This window comes from Artemia franciscana, chromosome 19 (assembly GCF_032884065.1).
Source record: "Artemia franciscana chromosome 19, ASM3288406v1, whole genome shotgun sequence".
Classification (NCBI taxonomy): domain Eukaryota; kingdom Metazoa; phylum Arthropoda; class Branchiopoda; order Anostraca; family Artemiidae; genus Artemia; species Artemia franciscana.
The window spans coordinates 3572306-3598720 of NC_088881.1; the positions used below are offsets into that span (position 1 = coordinate 3572306).

Sequence of the window (26415 nt, forward strand, 5' to 3'; positions counted from 1 at the left end):
CCCCCCAAAATATTTGTCCGGCTCTTAAAAAACGTAACAAAATGAATACGAACAAATTTTTAATTAATTTTCATTTTATTTTTGTTGCCCCCCCCCAAAAAAAAAAATTTTGTTGTAAGCCCCCACCCCCGAAAAAAAAATCCTGGGTACGGCCCAGTATATAAACCTTATACATTAAATGAGATATGGTATGGGAAACAATATATGCTATACAATGAATGAGGAACAATAAATGAGAAACAAATAAAAAGAAAAGAAAATACACGAAATATGATAGGAAAAATAGAATAAGAAACAGATAATTAAAATAATCAACATTATTCAAATTATTTATATAGTGAATAATTATAAGGATAGTGTGTTTTATATTTATTTTTATCATAAAATTTATACTATTACAATACAGACAATAATTAAACTAATTTACCAACATTCAACACCTTGGCAGGCGACATTCCAGATATAAATGTAAATTATTATTATTATTACGAATTTGTTGTTGTTGGTTGTTTTTTTTTGGGGGGGGGGGGATATTTTGTCATGGGTCTTGACTTCCCTCTTTTTGTCCCATTGCTGGATGAAAAAAAAAGAATACACGAAGTATGCTAGGAGAAATAATATATGAAACATAATAAATAAGAAATAAACATATAAAATTAATGGTGAAGATCTTACAGCCGTTTTCCTGTGTGCACCGGGCAGTAAAGTGTGGGATTCAGGGTCCTTTGTCAGGTCTAACCAATATTTTTTCCATTTCCCTGAGACCTCGGGATAAAAGAAGCTGCTATAATACATATGACTATCCTGAAAAAAATACATGTATTTTTTGGCAAGTCAAAGAAAGTTTTGGCAAGTCTATCCTGTTTTATCTCACCACTGGGGGATCGGTTTCAAAATCTAAATGACAGTTTTTCTTAGGGAGGGAGGGATTAATTTCTCCTAATACTCTCGAAAGGGTATTGTTATACCCATATGGCGATAGTCCCTACAGCTAGTTTTTTTTTTTTTTTTTTTTTTTTTTTTTTTTTTTTTTTTTTTTTATAATAAAGAAGCATTTTAGTATCCGGAAAATTAAACTTTTCTGTTATGCTATAATTTTTAAATTTTTATTTTATGTCAGGAATGAGGCAGACGTCTAGGCGGTTTTAAAAACCGAATTTTAACACGTCTACGGACATTCCAAGAACAGTTTGGATATGAAATGGGAGAGTTTAGAATATAATAATGCCAAAAAATAGAAGGTTTGCATTTATATGATTTAAATCAACATATACGTCAGTCAAAATATATTACGAAATCTAATGAAATTTAATTTTAAGTCATTAATTTTTAAATCAAATTTTTATCTATTTTCTATGTTGGAAGTAATTTAGCTTTAAGAATATCTTTAAAACTCGTTTAAAACACGCAGCTTTAAGGTCGCGTTAAATAACGTCTATTTGAAACATTTGTCATTTCAGTGATGTTTAATTAATCAGTTTTGTTGAACTGGCCAGCCAATCTTAGAATGCGTGGAGGATCCAATCGTCTTCGAAACGTTCTCTTTTGAAAAATTGTTATTTTTGGAAAAACTGTTCTTTTTAAAATGCAGCAGGGGTTAAACCAAGATGGAAACGTCCTTGAACGGAGTGGGGAGAGGTTATAAGAGAAAATAAATCTATACTAAGTAGGAACTTCAATAATCGATTCCTTTCATCAAATTTTATCGAAGCTTCTGCTACGGTCCTCGCAACAGCCCAGCTATGTCTTGCTACAACTGAGTTCGAACTCTGGGCTCCGCATTTCCAAGGTTATATCAAACCCACTGCACCTCGACAGGACATCACATAATTGTTAAAAATGATCTTATCAAGTGCTTTCTGGTTGAATTACTTTCTTGAAAGAAAGCACTCTTATCAAAAGGAATTTATTTGAACCCAGAATATACAAATTTTGATGCAGCTATAATCTGTGTATGTATTGGATTAACAACGCTTCTTGACTACGATGGTCCTTGTGACAACCCATGAGTATGTTGCTAATGCTGAGTTCAAACTCTGGGTCTCGAATTACCAAGCTGAGACCATACCCACTGCACCAAAATAGGACCTTTCATCAAGTGTAGCCTATTAAAAGATCTGAAATATAAACTTAAATCCATGTTAAACATTTTAAGACTCCGTGTCACTGATCAGTTCGTGAACTTAAAATTAAGGTTTCAACATGAAATAGCTTTCAACTATGACTACTTATTTTACTTTATTAAATTGGGCTCCGTCATAAGCTTATGGTCCTGTGGTAGTACAGTGGATTTAATCTCATGTTGGTAGTAAGGGATCAAGAGTTCGAATCCAACTGTAGCAACAGACTGTAGTGCTGAGGCAGGGACAATAGTAGTCAAGAAGCGTCGTTAATCCGATACAACAGTTATAAGCTTATGCCGGTGACTAAAATCTCCTTGAAAAGTGTAATGATTAAACTATCTACGAAAACGGTTAAAGAATTTCACCAGCAAGAGGGTCTAAAATTGATTGAAACAATCACAATTCAGCATAACAAAATAAGAGCCCAGTCAAATTGAACTTTACTCAAGTAATGATGCTAGGACGTTTTTGAAAATATTTTAGTTTTAAAGATTATATTTAACGTGTGTTATTTTATTTTATTTTTTCCTTTGTTTTCCTGAGGACGTCCTCGGATGTAGGGTCGACATATTCATTCAAAGTTGTATTCCACTGTCTTGCAAATTTCCCTATTGTGCTACTATTTGTTTATAATAATTAATACACCTGATCGCATAACCACATTTCTCATATTCTTTAAAGAGAAAAATGAAACCATAATGAACTTGGTCACTTGTGCTATTGGAGAAAGTTGGAGACAGATCAGGTTAAAAAATATCACCAGCAAGAGGGTCTAAAGGATCTCAATCTGCCTTTGATCGTGATGCTCCTTAGATATCAAGTTTCTTACCTCTGTTACTCCACCAGCTGCTTGTATTCCGGTGAAAGCATTTGCAGCCCCCGTACCGCAAACGAAATAAATATGCCTCTGGGTATGCTACCAGCAGAAAAAAAAAATCAACTAAATTAAACAATTAACCCATGCTAGTAATAAGATTTAAACATTATCAATGGATAAATTATTCACTGAAAATAACTAATACCATAATTATCTTTTGCATCTGTCTTTATCACAGATGATAAAAACAGACTGAACTCTGACGAGCTCCAGTAGTTTCTCCGTATATTTAAGTTGGTTTTTTATTCCGCTCTTCGTTTTTTGTTCAGCCTTTTTCAATCTGGATAAACTTCGAGCATTAACCAATCAGAAAATTCTACAAAAAATTATGATTGGTTCGGCCTTAACTAAGTTTAAATCGTTTTAATTTCACCAGCAAGAGATTTCAATCTGCCTTTGATCGTGAGGCTCCTAAGATATCAAGTTTCTTACCTCTGTTACTCCACCAGTTTCTTGTACTCCGGTGAAAGCATTTGGAGCCACTACTTCAATCACTTGTCCAATGCCAGGCGAAACTTAAATAAGTTGAGTTTTGAGAATAATATAGCTTTGATTTTAGACAATAATATTTCCGTAAAATAAAGTTCAAAATCAATTATAGCACTAATGAATAATGAATATTATCGACAATAGAATATAGGAAAATGTTTTAATAGCTCTTCAGAAGCTTGCATTTTATTTTAAAATTAGAAAGCATTTGAGAATATAAAAGCATTTGTTTTTTAGAATTGGTCCCTAGCATCCTCTTTATTTCGTATGCCCAATATCTTCAATGAACCACGAGTAGGCATTTACGTGAGGTTGTACCTCCAGAGCTACCTATTCCAAACAGAACGACACTAAAAAGTTTTCCATATTAAATTATCCCATAATTATCATCAAAATCATTGTTTTCAAAATTTTTGGCCTTATATTTTAAATAATTATGAATAATGTTGGCAATCATTTCAAATTGGAATCAATGGGTTGACAATTAGGTCCCCAGCTCTAGACTGCTGTTTTTTTTGTTTTTTTTTACACCAATCAATTCAATTAACTTACATTTAATAATCAGTAGAGTAACACAAGAAAACAACTAAAAAAGAAATAGGGGGATAAAACCATGGGTGACCAGGGGCCAATGACCTGTCCTGAGAAAAAAGACGAAAATGAAAACTTTTCTTAAAGACAGTGGCATCAATTCTCTAAACTCAGGGGAAAGGACAAAATGTTTTTTTTCAAAACCTGGGATGAGGGGGGCAAAATTTTGTGTTTTCTTCAATTTCTTTCATGAAAGTAATAAAGGACATCCTTCAATGAATATACCAAATAAATGGTGTTTTCCAAATTAACGGGATGGGGCGAAAAATTTAGAGGGTACGTGCTACCGTGCAACCCCCTTTTAATTGACACCACCGCTTAGATACCAAATCTGTGAGTAATTGACCGCCTTTGTCATCAAACCTACTGTTAATACCTGTAAACATAATTAAATAATTTGAATTTATAATCACCAAACCTATTCATTGTAGCATTGCTCCCCTCCCCTGAGCAAGTTACCCTGACGGCGTGTTCAGACAGAACAAGAAAGTGGGAAAAGTGGCATGAGCATCTCAGAAGAAAAACACCCGGTTCAATCTTTTTTTCTTTTTTGTTTTTACTGTTTACCTACACAATTGTCTATGTATGCAGCTCCCAGCCAATTACTTATCTTCAAACCTAAAAATAATCATGTAAAGATGAACAACGGGTACCCTAACGCTGAAGCCAAGTGAGCATTACTCACTGTACAGTTAGTAAACAGTAAAGGTATATAAACAATAATGCACTTTTTTTTAGAAATGGGACCCATCGCAGCGCCACAAACGGATGGTGGTCAAAGGATTAAAGCATTGATTGATTTCCGCTGTGAGTCAGTAGGTCTCTGATCCTTGAAGAGGGAGTACAGTCTATATTTTCTTTTATATGCTTTTCTTCTGACAGGCTGCTGGTAGTAAAAAATATTGCTCAAATTTTCACTAATTCCAAATGTGAGATAAGACTACGTCAAAAATACAAAATCGGCATTAATAAGAGTATTAGAAAGAATAAAATTTAACTGTTAGCTAACATTTATTTTAGGGTCAACTATTATTTTTGCCATTAAAGCGGAAAAACAATCCCTCAAATATCCTCACTGGAATTGGTGCAAAATTTACACTGGTGGCAATCCTTATCTGGATGAGCCACAAAACTAGATGGGAGTCTGTTTGGACCTTACTTTGGTCTAATACCAGCAATCCAAATGAAAAGTATGGACTCTCAATAAGGAGTCTCTTACGCGCAGGGGCGAGGATTACATAATGTTCATTATTCTTTATAGAAATACACATTTCTTGAAATTTTTTTATATATTAGCATCAAAAGCATTTGACTGCCTCTGAATTTTGTTCGTTCACAGACTCCCTAAAACTAAGAACTGACATCAATAATCGATAGAAAGTGTCTTGGCTAACTGATATTAAATTAGAAGCTGATTTCACAAAGTCCATATGTCCATATGATGTACTTAAACATAGTTTCCATGCTCAATGCAAAAACGTTTTTACCAGTATAAGCCCATTCAAAATAAAATAATACTAATAAAGAGACTAAGCTAGCACCAATTTGAGCCAATCAGAATTTTCACAGTTTTTCAACCAAGCAGAAACTGTACTATGGGAAACCTGATTGGTTGAAAATAGCTTTAGCTAAATTTCGGTACTAGTAAAATCTCATTATGAATGGATTTTTTATGAACGGTAAGGTACAATGTCTTATTTTCGTAACTGACAATCTGATTTTTAAGCAATTCAAAGATTAAAAAAACTTACCAGAGTATGTTAGAATTACGAAATGGGCAATTGAAGCAATAGTAGCAACAATTGCTGATGCATCTACCATGGTCGGTTCACCTCAGTGTTTGGCTAGAAAAGGGGAGAAAATAATCTAAAATATAAATTAGGTAGTCTTCTGCTTATTTACTGATTAGATAAATTAACACAGTAAAAACACAGTAAAAAAAAAATTAACATCGAAAACACAAATTACTTCTGTTACATAAATGGTAACATGAAATCACATAGAATTGTCAAAGGAATACGTTAACACAAACATAAGTCATAACACACCAAAAAGATAAAAAAACATATAACACTAGTAAAATTTATCAGGGACTTAAAAGGATGAACAAAAACAATAGGAGAATGGTAAGCTTACAGTTACATGGCATGCCAGGCATACCATGCGACATGCTATGTTGTCTAAACGTGGTAATGTGAGTCATATATATATATATATATATATATATATATATATATATATATATATATATATATATATATATATATATATATATATATATATATATATATATATATATATATACTCCCAGTGAGGCTTTTAAACACTTCAGTGTTCGGCTAGCAAAGGGGAGAAAATAATTTAAAATCTAAATTAGCTAGTCCTCTACTTATTTATTGATTAGATAAGTTATTTAGTAAAAAAAAGACTTTCTCAAATCCAAATGGGCCAAATTTGCTTTTCAGAGTCAAAGATTCGAAAAAAAAGAACACAGAAAAATAAAACAACCAAAAAATTAAACAGAAGAAAAAAATGACATGAAAAAGACAAATGGTTATGGTTATGTTACATAATCAATGGTTATGTTATATAAATGCTAACATAAATTCGCACAAAATTCTCTAAGGAATACACTAACACAAACATATGTCATAACACACCAAAGAGATAAAAAAAATATAAAAGTAGTAAAATTTATCAGGGAATTAAAAGGATGAACAAAAATAATAGGACAAATGGTAAGCCTACAGTTACATGGCATGCCAGGTATACCATGCGTCATGCTATGTTGTCTGAATATATCTGGAATTTTTATATTAGTCAATCAGTTGGCTATTAGATCTCACCTATATATATATATATATATATATATATATATATATATATATATATATATATATATATATATATATATATATATATATATATATATATATATATATATATATATATATATATATATATATATACAACGTAATATATATACAACGTAGTTCTCCTACACTCGAGTGTGACAGAGTAACATTCCCAAAATTCCTTATTTTTTTAGCTTAATCTCTCGCTTACAACAGTCGTCTCATGTTTTTTACTTTATGCTTCAATAGTTTTTTTTAGAAACACCTTTTAACAACAAAATATCTCTTCTTTACATTAGTAGTAGTGAGGCCTCTCCAGACTTAAAATGGCCCATAGTCACTACTACTTTCTTCTTTTAATGATTAATATGACGAAGAAGTTTAACGGTGATTCCCTCAAGACCCAAGTGTTATTAATTTTCTTCAACACGCAGATGCATGTTACATAATAGGGAATGCTTTCTAAGAGATAAAGGTGTTTGTTGTGTTAATTTTGTTCGTTATTCCTTAAGAAACACTGCGAGGACCAGGAAAAAACCTTCAGGTCACCCCTCAGGTAAGGAAATGGTCCAAAGTAATCTGAACCCAGTATTTTCATGCTTCATACACACATAGTCCTTTGCTGTCTGAAAACAAAGGATTTTTCCGCCATTTCTAGGAGCAGAGCTGCTATAGAGTCAATACGCCTATTGATTTTCTAGGAACAATGGTTTGATATTCTAACAGAATGACAAACAAAGGGTGTTCCGCTATTTACAGGAAACAGAAGCCGTGGCGAATAGGGGCCTTGTTATTCTTCTACCAAATAAAACCCTAAGCCCTTCCTCAAAAATAGTTTAATCAGAGATGTAATAATCATATTTTCTTTTATCATAAAGATTTACTCAAGATTATCTCCCCATATTCAAAAGGTACTTTATTGCTAGTCTGACACGTGTTTAAGCCTTAAGTTAATTATTATCCCTCGTGTGCAGGTTGTATTTCAGCTTAGACCATATTTACTGTGAGCTAATATCGATTGGCATTTGGTTAAATAGTTGGATCGAAAGATTCGCCTTTAACATCTGCACACGTCTGCAAATTTAGACGCCTTTACTTGAGTCCTTACGTAAATTGTGTTATATTTACATAAATCTTTAATTTCCGAGGGGGATGGAGCTAATTATAATTTCTATTTTAATATGGCAAATACGATTACTTCTAATTTAAGGAGCACACTAAGGGAAAAAGTGGTTTGAAAGCAATAAAGGGAAGGCTTTTGAAAAGTATGTTGATAAGAAGTTGGCATGGGAGTGTGCAAAAAATCTGAATAATTTAAGTTTAGCAGCGCAGTACTGATAAAAGTGCTTCGAAATTAATAAAAGGAAGGCTTTTGAAAAGTATAGTGGTAAAAAAAAATTGGTATGGGGGACACGCAAATCTGAATAATCTAGGTTTAGTAGCGCAGAATGGAAAATAGTGGTTTGAAATCAATAAAAAGAAGCTTTCGAAAAGTATGCAGATAAGAAGCTCGCATGGGGGTTTCGTTAATCTGAAGAATATAGGTTTGCGTGTGCAATATTGAAAACTAGGGTTAAAATTAGTAAAAGGAAGGCTTTTGAGTAGTGTGGTGGTAAGAAGGTCATAGATGGTAGTGTGGTCTCAACGTATCGGAAGGGACACTTTGAGGTCCAAATGTGGAAAACTTTCTAGTCATTACACTTACAGTTGGTAGTATGGTCTCAACACATCCGATTTTCACACTAATATTGTATGGTGTTTCAACCTAATATAAATTCTTTTTCAGGATGAAATCAAGTGTTTCAATGGGGAAATAAACTCTTGTTATTTTTTAAGTTTACATACCAACATTTCAAGGGGCCTACGACCTGTATGAGAATATTGAAACGTTAATGGATTTGGACCTGGCCCCACAGAAAAGTAAAAGTAAGGATGATTTTAGTGTTGGGTGAGCCCGGTTAATGTAGCCTCCACTATCTCTGATTTAGACGTGTTTGTGCGGGATGTCGGCCTTGATAAAGACTATGAACAGGTTGACTAACTACCAGTAATTGAGGCCGAGAAAGTGACAGCCCCAAAAAGTAACAGGGATATGGGAGGAGTAGGAAAAAGTAGTATGGCTGACCCCCTGTTTTACCTCATTTTTATTTAACGAATTCCGCTTTGTGCAAGATTTATGTTTTTAGGGCTGAGTTTGGAGACCCCTTCAACTCCCTTACATGTGATAGTATTATCGAGAATCCAAAAGACATAGTAAAGTCCTATGTAACCAAGATTCGGGTTCTTCGTGAACGACAGATTCGGGAGGGGGAGGGCGGGACAGTGTTAAAGCATCCATCGCTCAAAAAATATTTTTAAGTTAAAATTCCGGCTATGTGTACTCGCATTAACTGCAAATGGAAATACGGACGCTTCACCCGGACTTATACATTTTGAGGGTGTTTTTTCAGACTTGATGGGTAGTATTATTATTATAGTGGAAAATCCTGATGAAAACGGGAGCGGGTCAACAGCAATATTTATCGAAAATCTACCTGTCAAAGAAAATAAACTTAAAAAGAAATTTTTTTTAGGTGAGATGGGGAAGGGGGTGTAAAACAATCCTGATTTAAGGGGTTGAAGAGGAGTACTACGCCTTTCTTGCAATGTTGGCTTAAAGTCCTTCAAGTACTCTGTCCTAGTGGCTGGCCGTAAGCTCCGTTTTAATCCTCTTGGCCTACCGTATGCTTTCAACACACCTCATATCAAAAACTTTGTTAAGTAAAGTCGAAAATCTAGTATTCAAAATAGGAAGCGAGTACACAATTTATCAGCCAAAAGCTATGGTTTTCATGTACTATTATATTTAATTTTTCGATGTCGCACACAAACTTACAGTAAATTTCTCAGCATTTATGAAGACAATCCTCGAATAAACGACTTTCGAGTTGATAATACTCTTACCTACCTGCATAATGTAAATTTCAGTGCCCTAAGAGTGAAATGCTTTTAAAATGTTTGTGAATTTGTTTATTAATAACACTTGTACACACAATAAAAAGTCCATGTACTTCGGATTTCTTCTTCCATATATAGGTAACCATCGGTAACGATAAGTGGCAGCAGCTTGTCAGGATTGAACTTGTATTCATCTTGGCATGCAATGTCAGGGTCATATCTTCTACAATAATACTATAATAATACAATAATACTTGATTCATATAATTCAATAGTACTATTTTGATTCATACTATAAAACTCACATGTTTCAATTTATTTATTTGAAGCAATGTCACGTGCAATACTCTTATATGAGGAATCACTTTCTGTAACAGCCAAATAAATATGAGTAGGTTGATAATCATAGTAGCCAGTATTTTCACAGGGATGTCGTAAAAACCAGATTCTCTTATTATTCCAGCAATTGAAGCGTAGACCAGGTTCTTCCGCCCAAAACAATTTAAAACCACGACGATACCAGTCTCTTAAAAATAAACTCAAATCCCGATTCGGGTTTTTTGCAATCATACTATGGTAAGTATTTTCCCATTGATCACATTTATCATAGCGAAAATTTGATGAGAGGAAACCTCTAATGTGAGTGACAGATATCTTCAAGACAGGAATTACTGTCTTTAACTTGCACTGCATATCTTCCATGCAATTTACATGGATTGCATAATCTACACATTTCATTATAGTCATCAATAATAGTACAATTCTCACAGGTTGACCAGCTGCCTAAAGAAAACATACATAATGGACATGTGTGGAACGTTTTTCAATATTGACTGTCTCACTTCCAAAAAGAAACTGACTCATGATTGATAAAAGAAATGTCTTATAGGAGGAGCAATCGAGTGACGACACACATTATATCAATTTAGCCTTTTTAGGCAGGATTTTTTCAAATGTCGACTTATTTATTGCTGCTTTGCAAAATTGCCGTCTTAAATGAATTTCTAGGTAGCACTCAAAAGCAAATAAACAGAATCAATTTGTTTTGTGTCAATTTATATGTCAATAAATTGAGTAAATGCATCTGGTCCACGACGTAAAAGTTTCACACAATAGTCCAAAGATTGAGAATCATTTCTCATTATATCATCAAACATTCTCTGAGAAAATATTTTCCGTTGAAGAGAAGACTTGAAAATCAGCATCTTGAATCAAACATTTTCCAAAAGTCACTATATTCCCTAAGATTTTTTGTTTCTCAAATCCAAGCATATTTAATCCTGACACTGTCAATACCAATTATAGACAAACAATGCCTGAAGATTCTTTCCCGCTAGTAAAATATCCAACAAACTTACTCCTTTTTTATATATTGATTCATACTCAATGAATGTATTTGCGGGTAAACTATCATTGGCGCTCGTAACGGTTGCATGGGGTTTGTTTTTTATCAATTTATCTTTAATTTCCTTGCTGATAATCTTCGCTAGTCCTATTTTTATTTTACATACGATTTCACTGTCTATTATCACATTATTCTTACATAGATCCCAGTTTCGGCACCTAGACAAGATGTGCTGCATAATAATGCTAGATGAGTATACTTTCCTTCTTTTGATTTTTCGTTGCATGTTAATAGAAGGAGAATGGTTAAAAGATTCATCAACTGGTTACATGTTACCAACAGCAAGAAGTTGGTCTTCGTCACCAACTAAAAGTTTTAGGTTCACATTCTCTTTGTGCACCATCATCTCTAGAAATATTACTCTCGCATATTCATCTCTATAAAACTTGAATTTTCTCAGCACTCCTGAGCAATTTAACTCCTTACAGTTATGGCAATGCAAGCATACATATCAAATAGTGTTACCATTAGCACTTATTTCATAATTCAAATATATCTCTTTCTCGGCATTCAATGCTACTAAACACTATCATGTACACAAACCGTCTTGGAATATTTCATCTTCATTTTTTAAAATAAGATTTAGTTTTCATTCTTCCTATGTAGAAATAATACTGAAGCAAATCGTAAGGTTCAACTAATCACACAATATTACATCAACCTCGGTAAATTTAACACTCCTTATTGCGTAACATGCGCCTGCCTCTTGAAGAAAATTAATAACACCTGGGTCTTGAGGGAATCCCTGAAAAACTTCTTCGTCATCTTAAATCATTAAACGAAGAAAGGAATAGTGACTATGAGCCATTTTAAACCTGAAGAGGCCTCACTACTTACATTTTGATTTTCCAAGTTTCTCTTCTTTTCAAGTCTTCATTTTCTATTACACATCTATCTATGGTCTATATTTTTAAGATTTCTTCTTGGCAAGTTCTTTATATTTCTAATTTTCTAAATTCCCCTTCTTAACAAGTCTTCATTTCATATTACACATCTATCTAGGGTCTACATCTTTAAAATCTCTTCTTTACACTTCTAACTTTCAAATTTTCTTTTCTTTACAAATCCTCATTTCCAATTACATGTTTACGACGTTACCAAACTACATCTAGGGTCTACACTTTTAAGATCTATCTCATAACCATGAATTGTCATTCCTTTGGTCACTCCATGCTCAAATGTACAGCCTCTCTTATTGCCAGTGCTTCTGCTTTACTGGATTAACACTGAAATTCAGGATTTTTGATTTCGGTAAGATTTCTTTCAGGATTTTTAGAATCCAAGATTTCTTATAATTTTCATACTTTTTTCTGAATTTATTGTTGACTTCAGCAGGAGTTTGTGATTTAGGAGAAAATTATCATAATGAAAATCCAACATATCAGTTGAAATTCTTTGTGCATGTTTGCACTTCCTCTTACGACGTTAGAACTTCTAAAAACAATCAACAATTATAATAAGTTCAAAGCGTGTCCTGTCATATTCTACCCCCATTAAATAGTCAGAAGAGAAATGGTACTAAGCTAATGGTAGCATACAATGGAACATACTAATCGTGCAGTGAACTAGAGATAGGCTACAGAAGAATGCCTCCTTTCAAATAAAAGATGCACCTCCTTTCATCATTGGTGTAATTTCATCTGAATCCTGGGGGGGGGGGGCAAAGCTGGAGCAAATTTTCCCAAATCAAGTGAAAATGACCGTGAAAACTGAAAATGAGCCATATAATACCATAAAGGTAAAGATATTCTATAGAAAACTGACCCGTTTCTGTGGATGCTTGAATTATGCAGGCTTATCTTAGTTTTGACGAAATTTTTTAAAAGACTAAATTTCACCTCGGGGTGGGGGTGCAAACCAAGGTCTAGGAGGAGCAGTTACCCTCCTGCCCCATAGCAAATTGTATCCCTGCCTTTCATGTTGGTACTGCATAAAAATGGAAACAGCACGAAATGATGTGAGAGGGAAAACTTGGCAAGAGGTGCTAGTCAGTGCTGGTTAAGTCATTCCCAATGAACTGCCATGGATTCGGTTCAGTTAATGGGCAGAGAGGAGAGTACCAACTATCTCTTCAAATAGTAAAAACAGTTTTCAGCAGAATTTTTAGACCTCTGGAGCAAGATCTTTGGGATTGCAAGCAGGATTTTCAAGTAATTAAAATTGGTGTAAATCATTCCTTCAGAATGTGACGAGGAAGGGCAGATTGAATGGATTCGCACATATCTTTACAAATCGGGATGTTATGGTGGATACTGAACGCGTTTTAAGCAATCGTCAAGAAAATGAGACTGATAAGAATATAGAAAGCTTCAACAGTTTCAACAATTTTTATCTCATACAGAGCTTAGCAAGACTTAGTATAAAAATAATTAGCTGGGATGAAAGTGAATACATCACTTGATGCCTTTTTTTTCTCCTTTTTCATAATTCAACGAGCGATTGCCAGTACTTGGTGATAAATTGTACCAGTTGTTTGATCAAAATTGTGCCATAAGAGATTATTTGGGACCATATGAAAAGTTGAACCATATTCGTGTGGTAGATAGGCGTTTTACTTATTATATGAATATGTCCGAGAGAAGGAAAATTTCAAATTAAGTGAAACTAGACCAGGTATCAGAGGTAGAAATAAGCAAATAAGACAAAATTTACCAAAATGTAGTGGGAAATTCTGTTTGTATCGTGAAATTTTCAATTGTAATGCTTTGTACCAGGACCTCTAAATTGGGCTGAAAGCGGTAAAATTGCATCACGTTGGCAACACTGGTCTAGTTTCTTTAAATAAAAAACATTCGAATTTGAATCCAAAAACGAAGAAGGGAAAACGTAGTAAAGAAGTTTGATCAGATATGTTGAGAAATAAGCATAAATGGAACGCATTATAAATAAATAAATAAGGAATAGATCCGTTTAAGTCCGGGATATTTTTCAAGCTATGTCAAGAACAAAAGACTAAAATAGTATACAAAGAAAAAGTTGTAAACATGAACTACATTTACAAACATAGCAAAACAAATCATAAATACTATTTAACAATCATGCTTTCGAGTCATCCCTTGGACTACATCTTAGAAGCGGTACACTTTTATCACAGCTTAGATACCAATATTGGTATCTAAGCTGTGCCTTTTATTGTCATCCAAGTAATCGACGCAAATGGAACAAGGTACTTGTCAAGTGGTGCAATTTCAGAGCTTTCATATTTCGCATATATTTTTATTTCATTGAGCTGCAACTCGCGTGGAATTTCCAAGAAGATTGGAAAAATTGATAGGATCTTGGAAAAATTGCGCATATCATACACTACCCTTTAAAAACATATATTAAGCAGAAAATTTATTATTGTTTAGTATCTTAGGGTTATTTTTCAAAACATACAGATCTTTTTTTGCAAGTGAATCTTCGGATAATGTTCGATTCTCAGTGAGCACCTTGGTTTCATAGTGTATATTTTTAAGCAATTCCGATTGCCTGAGACTATACACTTGGAGTTTCTTGTTAGTCCTGGGGGAGTCCACTAATGGCGCCAATCGTGGGGCAGGGGGCATTTGCCCTTCGCCCCCTAGAATTAAAAAGCTTCTAGGTATTTGCAATGAAAAATACTATTTTTGGTATTTTAACTGAAAAAATCCCCCCATTAGATTTTGAAAACATTTTAAGCCACTCGAGATCCCAACATTTCCATGAATTGGCACAAACAGAGTGCTAAAATTAAAACAATGCGAGCTTATAAGTTTTCTGTTTTACACCTTTCCAGCAAATAATTCAGTTTTGCAGCATGTCGGACTAGCGAAATCAGTTATATTATGTATAATTATTATGTAGTTACTTATTATCCACACAAGGATTGTAGTTCGATGTAACCGAAACCCGACAGGGTAAAAATTTAGTTTATGCTGTAGTTCATGCTGTCAGTTCATTCAATGCTCTCCTCAAGTTAACATCTCAGTATCGGAGAGCGCACATTTTGATTTATTTTATGCCAATCTTGTGAACACCTGTGAATAGTTATTATGACCAGGAAAAGAGACGTAATGATATGGAATCCACACGATTATCTGTGCAAGATTCAACAGCCGAAGGGACAATACGTGATTCGATTGATGCGCTGACCAGTTCGGTCCATCAGATTTTAGAAACAGTTAAAGCAACGCGGGAGGAGATACAAGGTTTGAGATCTGAATTATCCGAAATCCGTTCAGACATTAGTGGTCTAACCTCCAAAGTGAATGATATTGAAATTAAAACTGCTACCCACTCGGATACACTTACAAAGATTCAGGCTGAATTAAAAGATATAAAAATGAAAGAAACCCATGGATTAGGCCCTCTCACTGATAAGGTCCTCATATTAGAGAATTTGGAAAAGAAAGAAAACATTATTGCTTGGAATTTAAAGGCTGCCTCAGTGCCGGAGGCCTCGACGAAAATGGAACACTTGCTGGTAAATTTCTTACAACTAAAAATTAATTTTGAAGTTAAAGAAGTACATGACAAATTTGTGAAAATACGACTCATGAACTCGGATGACAAATTCTCGGTACTTCAAGCGAATAAACAATTACGTGACCAGCCCTGGAAAAAAGACCTTGATAAAGCGACAAAATTTAAATACAATGGAGTTTTCCTCAGTGATGATGTTAGTAAAACTTGCAGGGAGATTCGCGCTACGCTGAATCAAAAAAAGAAAGAAATGAAGGATAAAGGTTTTATTGCATGGATCCCACCCACGGTACCACCCACATTATGCTACATAGACCAAGACGGAGTGAAACAAAAAAAGAAGTGGTATAACGTCCCACCAGTCGAATAAATTGTGTTATTTTTTTTTTTTCTCATTATTAGTGATTTGTTAGGATTTGTTCATAACAGTCATTATATAAATGCGCAAATATGTGTTGGTGTGCCCACGTTGTTGCCAAAATATGCGTGTTCTCTGTTGAATGAAAAAGAATGAACATACCTCCACCGAAACGCAATGGATTTCTCCGACGTATGCGGTTTTTATATGTGATTAGCTTAGTTTTCTTTTTTGAGTGGTCTTTTGTTAAATTATTTATTAACTGGAGTGAGGCTTTTTTGTTGATTTATGATATTGAGTTTACATAATTTACCTGATCTTGCAAGCAGAACTAAACTGTTAGAGGAAAATCCTTTTGATATACTGGAATGCTTGAAAGATGTAAAGGATGATGAAGCAGTAATTTTGGAAGATAGCCCGAAAAACAAACATTCATTTATGGATGATTCTATCCCCACATGCAGTAATGTACGTTTTTCTAGCTTTAACTGCAGAGGTTTACTTAATAGCATTGAGTTCATAAATGACATAATTAATAAATATAAAATTGAAGCTTTAGCGGTAAACGAAACTTTCTTAAATGATTGAAATATTAATGATGTAAAGTTTTTTTATTATGATTTTGTTCACGAGAGTAGAAAACACCATCAGCATGGTGGATTAGGATTTATCATAAGAAAAGAGTTAAAATCGAAGATAAGACGAGACTTAATGATTTGGAATGTAGAAATGATTTTTGAAACGTGTATTCTGGAATGTGAAGTTAATAAAAAATCAACAATCATGATATCTTTATATCGCCCACCTTCCGGAAGTATAGATCAATATTTGATGCAATTTGAAATTCTATTAAATAAAATATCACAGATGAATAGGCAAATATTTATTTTTGGTGATTTCAACCTAGACCTAATGAAAATTCAAGCAAAGCAAAATGATTCGAAGATAAGAGAATTTTTAGAACTAATGCTTTGTCAAGGACTGCTCCCATCATGTCTGATTCCAACTCGAATAGATGATATTGGAGCAACATTAATTGATAATATTTTTTCTAATAGTATTTGTTTTTCAACTTTTGTCATATTAAACGACATCTCAGATCACGGTGTGATAATTTCTGAATTTAATTTGGCCAGATCTAAAAAAAATAAACGTAATGAAAAAACAGGTCGTATAATAAATGATGAATCAATTGCGCGTTTAATTATTAAGCTAGGAGATAATAGATTGGAAGGAAGTAGTCAGTACTGAGGATGCAAACGAGGCATTGGAAATGTTTTATAAATCATTTAATGATGTTTATAATGATATATGTCCGAAAGTTAAAAGGAAAACACCCAAGTCAATGCCACAAAAACCACGGATATCCCCGAGACTGTTAAAATGTATTAATGAAAAAAATAGACTATACAAAATTAAATGCAACTATCCGTCTGATGAAAACATCCAGAAATTCAAATTGTACAAAAACACTCTGACTAGAACTTTGAGAGAAAGTGAAAGAAATTATTATGAGAAGGAAATATCTTCAGCTGTGTCCCAACAGAAAATGTGGGAAATATTGCGTGATAAATTAAATAAAAATAAACGAAGAGAAATACCGACTTTTCTTAATAATGGAAATGACGCTAATGAATCAACTGAAAAAAAGGATATCGCAGAATTATTTGCTAAGCATTTCAGTGAAATTGGTGAAGAATTGGTTAGAGATCTTTTGGATAAGCCATCAGATTATACACGATTTATGCCCCAAAATGAAGATAAATCATTGTATATGCTACCAGTATCATTTGATGAATACCAAAAAGCTATTAGTGATTTAAAGAGAGGAAATTTGGCTTCAGTAGATGATATATCGACAAATCTCTTAAAGAATATATCAGGTGTAATATATGAACCTGTTGCAGATGTTATAAATAAGAGCATAAAAAATGGTGTCTTCCCTGATCTTCTGAAAAAGGCTAAAATAATCCCTGTATTTAAAAAAGGGGAGGCTCAAGATCCCAATAATTACCGTCCTATTGCAATCCTTTCCCCACTGGCTAAAGTTTTTGAAAAAATAATGAAATATAGACTTACATCATTTCTGGAAAAGATAAATTTTTTTTCGAAGTTCCAGTTTGGTTTTTTAAAAGAAAGATCGACAGAAGATGCTGTCGCAGCAACACACATTTTCATTAATGATGCTTTAGATGATGATTGTTTAGCAGCTACATTGTGTTTTGATATTAAGAAAGCTTTCGACACTTTAAATCACGAAATTCTATTTAAAAAACTTGAAAATTCGGGAATAAGAGGAGTACCTTTAAAATTAATCAAATCATATTTGCACAATCGAAGGTTTGTGGTAGATATTGATGGTGAATATTCGTCTGAGACATCGAATAATAATATCGGTGTACCGCAAGGTTCAATTTTAGGACCTCTTTTATTTTTAATATATATAAATGATCTCCCTAATTCTACTACTGAAAATGCACTAACAATTATGTTTGCGGATGATACTGCAGCAAGTTTAAAAGCACCAACATTAGATGCACTGAAAGAAAAACTGATTGAAGTTGCAAAATCCATCACAAATTGGTTCCAAATTAACAAACTTGTACCTAATTTTGTTAAAACAGAATTTATTATTTATGGAAGATCAAATCAAAAGTTGAAAAATATTTCTCTGAATGAGATTACCATTGATACTCTTCATGAAATCAAAAGAGTATACACAGCAAAATATTTAGGTATCGTTTTTGACCCTACCATGAATTTTAAAACACATATTTCGTTGTTGAGACTAAAATTATCAAGATATATAGGTTTGCTCCACCGACTAAAATTTTTATTCTCATATATGGTTCTAGGAATCCTATATTTTTGCCTAATTGATGCACAAATCCAATATTGCTCAGCTATATCAGTTCAGAATTCAAAGTGTCAACATCTAAATTGGATATTGCATGGACATTATTAATTCAGTAAGTTTTATGTGAAGAAACTCAAAATTTCGCAATAGGGATTATAGTGACGCATAATCCCTACTATACTTATTGACCTACATAAAGGATTCTATTGCATTATAAGCTTAATGGAGCGCTAAAGGCGATTTTATTTTTTTGGCCTTGCTTATTTAACCCCAGACCTAAGGAGTGAGAAATGTCAATATTTATTTTTCCTGGTTGTGGTCGATCTTGTGGCAAGGGGATTACCCTGCAATGCACAAAATGTCTCGAGATGTTTCACCCTCAGTGTGCAGGCATTTCCCCAATTGAGCGTAAAGCAAAACCGAATTGGATTTGCTTAATCTGTTCAAATAACGATGAAGTACATGAATCTTGCATCTCTAATAACAATCCCTGTATATCCCCGATAATCAGCAGTCAAAAATCCATTCCCGCTAATACTAATTCTGTAGCTGAAAATTCATGCAGTCGAAGCGTGGACCTGTCAATCCAGTCTATTTCAAGACCAAATGAACATTCCACTGAGATAATTGCAAGTGACAATATATCTGACGTCACAAGCCAACCAGTCAATGCATGCGATTTTGATAAGACTTTTGTGTCAGAGACAGGAATTTCGCATGTCGTAGTTAATTCGATATTATTCTTCGCTCTTGATTCGTTGAAAGTAGGAATAAGTGTTGATGAAATATCTTACGCAATGGCAGGATTCTATCGTTTAGAGGAGTTGAATGTAGGAAAAACGCTGCTCGCATGTCTGTGTTGTAAAGCTGGTAGATTGCAAGAAAGAAGAGGAAAAACAGCTGAAAAGACTACTGCCTCGGATATAATGCGTGTTATCATAGAACTTGATTCGAAACGGTTCATATGGCCTGTAATCGTCCCACGGAGCTTTAATGAATGTCCAGTATTAAAGCCTGACATCAGCGTCCGGCTTGATAAACTTCTTTATGACTATTCCCGAAAGCTTGAAAAAACACTTTCTTCTATTGAGCGTATCGAATCTAATTTAGAGAAAAAAATAACGCCTGGCAATGATCTTGATCTCAATCCCCCCACTGTGCCCCACCATGAATGGCCGCCTCTCCCACTAAAGACTGTCCCATTAGAGACCATAGTGATAAAAAACCCACCCACTCTCCTACTGAAGGATCCTGTCTGCCGCAAGAAAGAATTTGATAAGACAGGGTGTGCAAATATTCGTTATGTTAAAGCAACTAAGGATAGTGTTATGGTATCGGTACCATGTCAAGATGCATCGAAGCTCAGTTGTGATCTAAAGGTTAATTTTCCTGAAAGCATAATAACTTCCAAGCCTCGGCGATTTTTTGGAATTATCAGGAGTGTGGACATTGATTTTGATGTTAGTGCCTACGCATTGGACTTTCCGGGTATAATTGAGTTTAACCGGCTAGGAAAATCGCAAACTGTAAGAGTTATTTTTCAAACAGAAGAATACCTGCATTTTTACATCAAACATGACATCAAATTCGGTTATGAGATTTTCCGAGTGGAACGTGATCGTATTCAGCCTAGGCGTTGTTTTAAATGTCAAAGTTTTAACCATGTTCAAAATCAGTGTAAATCTGAATGTTTCAAATGTGTTCGAAGTAGCGGTAATCACATTTCGACTAAAGACTCCCCATGTCAAGCGCCAGTTAAATGCGCCAGTTGTGGCTCGAATTATCATCCAGTTTACAGCTTTAGGTGTCCGATTTTAAAGAAATTTTGTAAATGAATGTATTACTTTGTATTACATCGTTTAATTCAAATGGTGTGTTAGGGAAATTACCTGTACTTCATAGTTTTTTGAATGAAAAATCATCGTTATTATGTCTTCAGGAACACCACCTCCTTGATCATTCGTTGAATCTGCTTTCTAGTCTGTCCACTGAGCATGACATTTTTGCTGTTCCCGCTACACCGACTGGTGGACGTCCCTCCGGTGGTTTAGCTACTATTTTACCCAAGTCTCTTAATGCAGCTATTCTAGCAATTGATACAAATTTTTTAGCTTGTAGTTTTTCAAACGTAGTTTTAATTAATTGTTATTTTCCGACTGATTACCATGATGATATTTCTTTTGATGCGTTTACTCAATGCTGTTTTAATCTTAGTCGTTTTGTCTCTAGTTTACAGTCAAATTTGCGTACTTATATTTTAGGTGATTTTAACTGTGATCCAAATATAGCAAATGAAAGGGGTACAATTTTATCTTCTTGTCTTCCTAATTTTTCTGTTTTACCGAAGTCCCAGGATTTTACTTATATTCATTGGAGCGGTAGTACAACTAATATTGATCATGTTTTTTCTTCTAACCCAAGTGATCCTTTGCCTGTGGTTACTGTAATCGAAGATTTCCCCGTTAGTGACCACATGTCGCTTCAGTTCCTTATACCCCCTTTGGCTTCTCGTCCTTCCCCAGTTCGTTTTTCTGGTAATAAGCTTCCTAAATTTTTTGATCGGGTTGATTGGAATCCAAATTTTAGATCGCTTTACCAAGAAAGAGTTGGGACTTTAATTGATAAAGTCTATATCCCTGATAGTTTGGATTCAATGGATAGTAATCCTTCTTTGACTATTAATTGTCTTTATTTTGAATTAATCCATTGCTTAAAGTATGGTGCTGCGGCAGTTTTTCCTACTAATAGGATAAGATTGGGCGCGCAGAAACCTTTTTGGAGCCTCAATCCTTTTTTGGTAAATTCTAATAAGGCGGCTAAACAAGCGTATTGGGAATGGCGGGCCCTCGGTAAGCCAAGAGACTCGCATCCAGTTTTTTTGCTAATGAAAAAGAGAAAGGCTGAATTCCAAGCAGAGCTCCGTCGTCATAATAACCTGATCATAGAAGAAGCTTCTTCAAACATTGATAACGACAAGGACAAAAATCTCCTTTGGAATGTTCTCCGAGGCAATAGGTGGATTAACATGCCTGATACTAATTCCACACCGTCGCTAAAAGAGTGGGAAAATTATTTTTCTAAGTTGTCGACTTCGTACGATTCTAACAGTGTTGTGTTGCAATTAGATGAAAGGTTGAAGAATTTTTCAACTGATTACAGGATTTCTGAGGATATGTTACGTGGAGCAATCAAAACGTTAAAGGCGCAGTCGGCTAAGGATCATGATGGCTTATTTGCTAATCACCTCAAACTTGCTCCTTCTTCTTTTCTTATTACTCTACTGGCATTTTTCAACCTTTTACTTACTACTGGTTTAGTACCATCGTCATTCTATATTGGCATAGTTACGCCTATTCCTAAGAGCGGGAAAAAAGACTTGTCATCTTGTAGCTCCTGGAGGCCAATTACTAGGGGTTCTATGATTGGGAAAGTGTTTGAGTTGTGTTTGAAGGATCTTCTTGAAATTCTTGACACTGGTTCTAATCAAGTTGGTTTCAAGAGAGGTTTGGGATGTGACCATGCCCATGCATCTTTCAGCAAAGTTATTGAAGAAGCGAGAATCTCTGGTCAACCACTATACGCCCTCTTGATTGATATCAAAGGGGCCTTTGATAACATTTCTCATGCATCCGCTCTGCTCACTTTAATCCATGCTGGATTGCCCCTAGCTGTCATACGAGTCCTTCGCTCTTGGTATTCTGGTTTAAAGATCCGTATCTGTCCGAGTTCGTCTTCATCTCAGTCCAAATTAATTCAAGAGGGTAGAGGAATTAGACAAGGAGGAATTATTTCTCCTTATATATTCAATTCTTGTTTAGCTACTGCCCTTAATTCTCTTTCCTGCTCGTTTGTTTCATTATCTCGAAATCTGTCTTACATTGCATATGCTGATGACATTATCCTTCTAAGCCGGTCCAAGTCTAGTCTTGTTTCTAATTTTAATATTTTAATTAATTGTTTAAAAGGTTTGGGCCTTTCTATCAGTTTTGAAAAATGTCAATTTTTTGTTGTAAATTGTTTAGAGGATAATGTCAGGGCGACTCTCGATTGCGGTAATGGTGTTATTTTTCAGTCGTCGCCAATAGTCACTTATTTGGGATTACCTTATGCTGCTTCGAAAAGAGATTTCAAACCAGTCCTGGTTCAGCATGTTCAGATGAAACTACGCAAGGCATTTGGTCTTTTAATTCGTTTTCGGGGTCTTTACCGTCGGGACGTCCTTGGTCGTATGTATAGCGCTGTTGCTCTGCCTCACGTATTGTTCCCGTCCCTCCTCTTCCGAAATTTTAGACCTTCTGATCTTTCGCCCATTAAAGTTGCTTATTTTAAATTTTGTAAATTTTTACTTGGTTTCCCCCTTTCTTTAAGTAACACTGAGATTGTTTTAAAGCTTAATGTGAAGGATCCTGTAGTCTGTATAAAGAAAAAATATAAAACATTTGAAGATAGGGCGAAAATTAGCCTTTTAGGCCACAATTTATTTCCGTTTTTTAGTAACAGTTCTGGCTCTTCATGATTTATAGGCTAATCTATTTAGCAAGTGTTTTTTTTTTTTTTTTTTTTAAGTTTTCGATCAATATTTGATACGTTTTGATTGTAAGTGTTATCAGTTGTTTTTTCTTTATATTATATTGTAGCGTACTCCTCATTTTTTGAGGGAAATAAAGAAAATAAATAAATAAATATTTTTGCTGACTTTTAAATCACATATTAAACCACTACAAACCCTGCAAAACAAAGCTATTCGAATTCTAGATAAGTTTTTACAACACCAGAGGAGTACAGATATCCACTCTGAAACACGTACCTCTTACCTGTTTCTAGACATAATGACTCTTACACAGAAATCTCATCTCCTATTATCTAGTTGGTTTTTTAAGATTCAACATGTACATAATTTCTTCTTTGACCAGAATTTACTGTCCAAACATCAAAATTCACTGATAACTAGATGTGTTCACCCATACAAATTACCTCTGGTGAAAAATGAAAGATCCCGTTTCAACCTCCGGTATATGATCCCATCAATAGCCAACAAATATTCATTAAATAGATTTGTTGAGTTACCAAAAGGGTCTTTCAAGAGACGATTAAAAAGTTATATAATGGAATCTGCTTGCAAGAACGGTTGGTAAAAATTTTATATTTTTTATTTTATTTTGGCCTCACTCCACATACTCCACCTTAAATACTCTCATTAAAGATATTCTTTTTTTATTTATTGATGAAATAGTGGTTCATTTTTTGTTTGTTCTGTATCAATGAGGATTGTTAAATTTTGTTTATATGTCTTGCCCAGTAGTCGAGCTTGTCTCTCCATTTGGGCAAGTTGAAGATTTTGATGAATATGAATTTTTGAATAAATGAATCTGAATCTGTATCTGTATCCTGTCTCTATGGTGACGAAATTCTCACTTCATTAAATTAAAAAAAAAATTATATTTATTGAATATTGCCGATCACTTCTGGTTTAACTGTGCCCCAGCACCTCCAACCCAGAGGCAACAATTAGGGAGAAAGGGGCAATTACCCACTTGATTTCAAAATACCATTTTTGGTATTCGCATTGGAACAAAAATAGAAAAAATTCCCCCTCCCTAGATTTTGATGCGCCTTTTTTGTATATTTATTACAAAAACTTAAAAGAAAAATCCTTGACCGCCAATATTTTCATGAATTGGCATCCTTGAATCGTTCCGAGTTTAACTTCATTCCCATCCCCCTCACATATTTTCTGGATGAAATTCACGGCTATTTATAAGACTTTTTTTTTAATGCCATGATTTGGTGGTATAAACCCACTGTTCAGTAGCGTCAAAACGGGGGGTTGGTGGCCTGTGCCCCCTAGATTTTCTCACTCTGCTCCACTCTACATTTTCAAAACATCTTTTTTTGGTATTTTTATTGAAGAATTGAAAAAAAGGCCAAATTTGCTCCCACCCCCTAGATATTAAGTATATATTTCCCCCTCCCTAAATTCTCGGGATTTGATCCCACTGCAACAATCGATGAGCATTAAATGCTAAAAAGCAAGCCAAAAAAAATCTCCAAGGTGCATATGGCCAAGACCTTAGAATCTAGGACTATATCTAGACATTATGGAGGAGCCAGGAGACAGTTAAACTGGAAGCAACTCTCATAACCCAACAGATCGAAATTCTCTGAACATAATAAAGTAAGAATTTTGTTATTATATGGCAAGTTCAAAATAGGGGGTAAAATAGACTATAACATTACCAACGCATCTTATCTGCCAAATGAACCCGATTGAATTAAGCCGTTTGGCCTCCAAGTTCCTTTGAATTCAATTTGAAAAGCCACGTTTTATTTACTTCAACAGTGTTTAAGTAGTTTTATAGTAGTCACATATATTTTGCTGTTTATACTGAAGAGAATGTTCAAAATAGTGAAGTCTATTAAATTGAATGAAAAAACGAATAAAGAAGAAAATAAATTGCAACATAGTAAACAGTATGATAGTAAAATTATGCTTTATTGTCAAAGGTAAGTTTGACCCCCACGAATTTCTCTATCAGTGGAATCTATTGGGAGGGCCAAAAGGGAGGGGGGGCAAAAGGTGATGAAGTGTCTTTTTTGGTATCTCGTTTTTGGTACACCACTGCAATCAATCAGCTTGATAATCTAGACTTTGACTACATATTGAGCTAAAATTCTCCTTGCTCATTTCGTGTAGTATGACTTAGCTCTTAAAAAAGCAAGTAAAAGTTAGTATGACGAATAGAACCTACAAGACAATCTAAGATTTGAGAGCCAAATCTGATCAAAGATAAATATAAAAATGTCTACCTTCACCTCAAAGCCAACAAACAATCCCAACTATAGTTGAAGGCTGAAAAGACGATGATTATTCACAAATTTCCGATCTTGGCACGCCTCCTTCATCCGGTTTAATCTACAAACTTCATTACGAGAAACATTTCGTCACTTGCGGGCTACTCCCAGTGTTTTTGCAGACAGGACATGGAAAGCCATTAACTAATAGAGACGCCAGGACTAAAACTGAAAGGCCTAGATCAATCATCCAAATTCAGAACACATTATGTACGTTCCTATTAGTTTCGAATTGGATTTTTACCTACCCAACCGTTGCAATCGCGTGCAGATTCTGGTGAAATCAAACCGTCCATTTGAGATTTTTCCGACATCGAAACAGTGTCCAGCATCTGCTGTGGCTCAGGCCATTTCACTGACGGTTCTGGCCTCTCTTGCGCCCAGGGGAAAATCATGATTAGCTCCCCAACCCCTTGTCTCCTAAAAACTTTCAGGCCAAACTTTAACAGAATTTTCATTTATTAACAATTCTTTTCATTTACTTTAATCTGACTTTTCTTACTTAATATGGGGAAAAAGAAGATTTCCGATTCAATTTTGTTATACCTACTGCCAACCGTACCCTCTATTTTATTTTAATATAAATAAAATTCAAAATTAAAAAAGATATTACAAATGCTAGATTATT

The 26415-nt window shown here is 34.4% G+C and overlaps 1 protein-coding gene across 1 annotated transcript in view; it reads right to left on the reverse strand.

Moving 5' to 3' along the window:
* Positions 1 to 26015, reverse strand: part of LOC136039641 (uncharacterized) — a 97061-nt gene extending 71046 nt beyond the window's left edge. The window contains exons 1-4 of the mRNA XM_065723539.1: positions 25743 to 26015; positions 5832 to 5924; positions 3433 to 3515; positions 676 to 804 (exon numbers count right to left, since the gene is read on the reverse strand). Of these exons, the coding sequence (XP_065579611.1) occupies positions 676 to 804; positions 3433 to 3515; positions 5832 to 5901 (282 nt within the window). The 5' untranslated portion in view covers positions 5902 to 5924; positions 25743 to 26015. The remainder of the gene's footprint in view (positions 1 to 675; positions 805 to 3432; positions 3516 to 5831; positions 5925 to 25742) is intronic.
* Between the last annotated feature and the right edge of the window lie 400 nt (positions 26016 to 26415).